The 3059-nt window shown below is 39.2% G+C and overlaps 1 protein-coding gene across 1 annotated transcript; it reads right to left on the bottom strand.

Moving 5' to 3' along the window:
- Positions 1–1416: 1416 nt before the first annotated feature.
- Positions 1417–2040, bottom strand: LOC141649395 (uncharacterized). The gene has a single exon (XM_074458087.1). The coding sequence runs from the start codon at positions 2038–2040 to the stop codon at positions 1417–1419; it is 624 nt and encodes a 207-aa protein (XP_074314188.1).
- Positions 2041–3059: the final 1019 nt, after the last annotated feature.

Consider the following 3059-nt stretch of genomic DNA (forward strand, 5'->3'; position numbering starts at 1 on the left):
TATATTTTGCACATCTCCTTACATTCGAGGCCAATGGAAATGTTCCTTTAGGATCTCCAAAGTCTTATTGACAGCGAAATGTCCACCAAGTCCACGTCCATGAGCTTCTCGGATTAACAACTCTTGAATGATAAACTCGCTGTGTACTCCTGATTTGCATTTCTCAAACAATTCCCCAAAATCAGAATCATTCTCATAATAATTCTTCAAGGTTTCAAATCCAAGTAGGCGAACATCGAGCACATTCAATAAAGAATAGCGTCGAGAAAGAGCATCGGCCACCACATTGCTTTTGCCATCCTTATACTTTGAAGAGAAGTGAAAGGATTGTAGAAACTCTACCCATTTGGCATGTCTCGAATTCAACTTCTGCTGCCCATTAATGTGCTTTAATGATTCATGATCTGAATGTAAGATGAAGTGATTCGGGCGAAGGTAGTGGCTCCAATGATTAAGAGTTCTTACGATTGCATAGAACTCTTTATCGTATATGCAATAATTGAGTCTAGCACCACTCAGCTTCTCACAAAAATATGCAATGGGTCGTTTTCCTTGCACTAATACGGCTCTAATCCCAACACCGCTTGCATCGCACTCTACCTCAAAAGGTTGTGTAAAATCCGGGAGTGCTAATAGCGGTGCCTCGCAAAGCTTTTGAATAATCGTCTCGAAAGCCTTTTAAGGTCGCGGTCCACTCAAATGCTCCTTTGTTCATATACTCGGTTATAGGACTAGTGATAGTACTGAAATCCCGAATGAATCTTCGATAAAACGAAGCAAGTCCATGAAATGACCGGACTTCCGTGACGGATTTAAGGGTAGGCCACGACTTGATTGCCTTAATCTTGGTTTGATCAACCGAAACTTCATCTTTAGAAACCACATAGCCGAGAAAGATGACACTCTCGACCAAGAACGACCACTTCTCCTTCTGTCATAAAAGTTTCTGCCCTCGGAGTGTGTCGAACACCTCTCGAAGGTGTTTGAAATGCTCCTCCTTATCTCGATTGTACACCAAAATTTCATCCAAATAGACGACCGCGAATCTGCCCAAGAAAGGTTTGAGTACCTCATTCATGAGTCGCATAAAAGTACTTGGAGCATTAGTTAATCCGAATGGCATGACAGTCCACTCGTATAACCCATGTTTAGTTTTGAACGCGGTTTTCCACTCGTCCCCTTCCCTCATTCGTATTTGGTGATAACCACTCCTCAAGCTAATCTTAGAGAAGATCTCGGAACCATGTAACTCATCAAGCATGACGTCAAGCCTTGGAATAGGGAAACGGTACTTGATAGTTATGTTGTTCACGGCTCGAATATCAATACACATTCGCCAAGTCCCATCCTTCTTTAGGACAAGGAGAGTAGGAACGACACATGGACTTAGGCATTCACGAACATAACCTCTGTCCATTAATTCCTCAATTTGTCGTTGTAACTCCTTTGTCTCCATTGGGTGCATCGATAGGCCGCTTTGTTAGGCAATGAAGCTCCAGGAATGGGATCGATTTGATGTTTGATTCCACGAATAGGGGGCAAACCCGGCAGTAAATCATCGGGGAAAACATCCTCGAATTCCTCTAAGAGTGTTATTAATTGGTCATTTTTGACTCCAACACTTGGCACTTCATTGACCACCATCAAATAAACACAACCACCCTCCTTTATGGCTTCACCAACCTCTTGCTCGCTAGCAAACATAGACATGCTAGAGGTCTTTCCTTGCGTGGTACTCATAGAATGAATAGCACTAGGCGCCATCGGCTTTAAAACAAGCTTCTTGCCCTTGTCGACCAATCCATACTCATTGCTCCGACCACGGTGTATTACATTGCGATCGAATTGCCAAGGACGCCCCAAGAGTACATGACATGCATCCATCGGCACAACATCACACAAGATCTTGTCGACATAAGACCCCATAGTTAAAGCCACTTCCACTTGCTTGGTAACCTTCACCTTATTCCCGTTATCAAGCCAATGTAATGCGTAGGGCTTGGGATGAGGTGTTGTAACCAAACCCAACTTGCTCACCATTTCTTTTGAGGCTGCATTAGTGTTGGAGCTAGTGTCCTCCACAGTTAGTGTGATAACGTGTATAAATCTCTTATAGGTTCACAGGGTATACTTAGTATTTTATCAGTTGATTAACGTTTACTAATAACGGTTGGCATGCTAGAAGTTTGACGTTATTATCATACTGATGGCGGTGATCAACTAGTCCCTAAAAGTCACACCAAAAGGATATTTTTGAGAGATGTGATTATATGAAAATATAATCACATTGATGCCTTATATGACTAAAAGGTTAGTCCATGTAATTGACTAAAAGGTTAGTCAATGCGATGATGAGTCGATTATTTAATACAATTAAATAATATCTGCTGAGACGAATTAATTATTAATTCGTAAATTGAATATAAACTGTTATATTTAATTAATGTATATAATGTTAGCTTAAACGAATTAAGATGTTAATTCGTAATTAAACGTAAACGGTTATATTTAATTAGCAAATTATAAATATGCGATATTTATAGTTAATGTATATATTATACGAAGTTGTCATAATAAATGTTGACAAACCGGTATTAATAAATCGACTACAATTTGTTGTGTGTGGACTTATTAATACATGACGACATAAATGACAATTGATAATTATACACATTTTATACATTTTGACAACAACCAAAAATAAGAAGATTTTCTCCTTATTTTGGTGGCGGGTCACACGGTTTAAGTGAGGAAAAAAAGCAAGAAAAATATCTCCCCTATTTCCTCTCCTTTTGGACGGTTATATGAGGAGATAGGGAGGATCATTTTTCTCACTTCTTTTTGACCTAATAACTCTCATCACAAAAACCCTAAAAATCAATTAGAAATTAGGGTTCTTATTCTAGCAAAAGAAAGGCATTTCTCGGAGCATTTTGGGTGCAACGATTAGGAGAATATCGATCTCGATATTTGTTCTTAGGCCAAATTGCTAGGACCGAAGGTTAATTCTAATTTCTATTCTTTTGTTTATGCAATTTCGTTTATGACTCGTAATTTCA

Source organism: Silene latifolia, chromosome 3 (genome assembly GCF_048544455.1).
Source record: "Silene latifolia isolate original U9 population chromosome 3, ASM4854445v1, whole genome shotgun sequence".
NCBI classification, from domain to species: Eukaryota; Viridiplantae; Streptophyta; class Magnoliopsida; order Caryophyllales; family Caryophyllaceae; genus Silene; species Silene latifolia.

Coding starts and splice junctions, on each gene's coding strand:
- LOC141649395 (XM_074458087.1), bottom strand. CDS start 2,040: ATGGTGAGCAAGTTGGGTTTGGTTACAACACCTCATCCCAAGCCCTAC.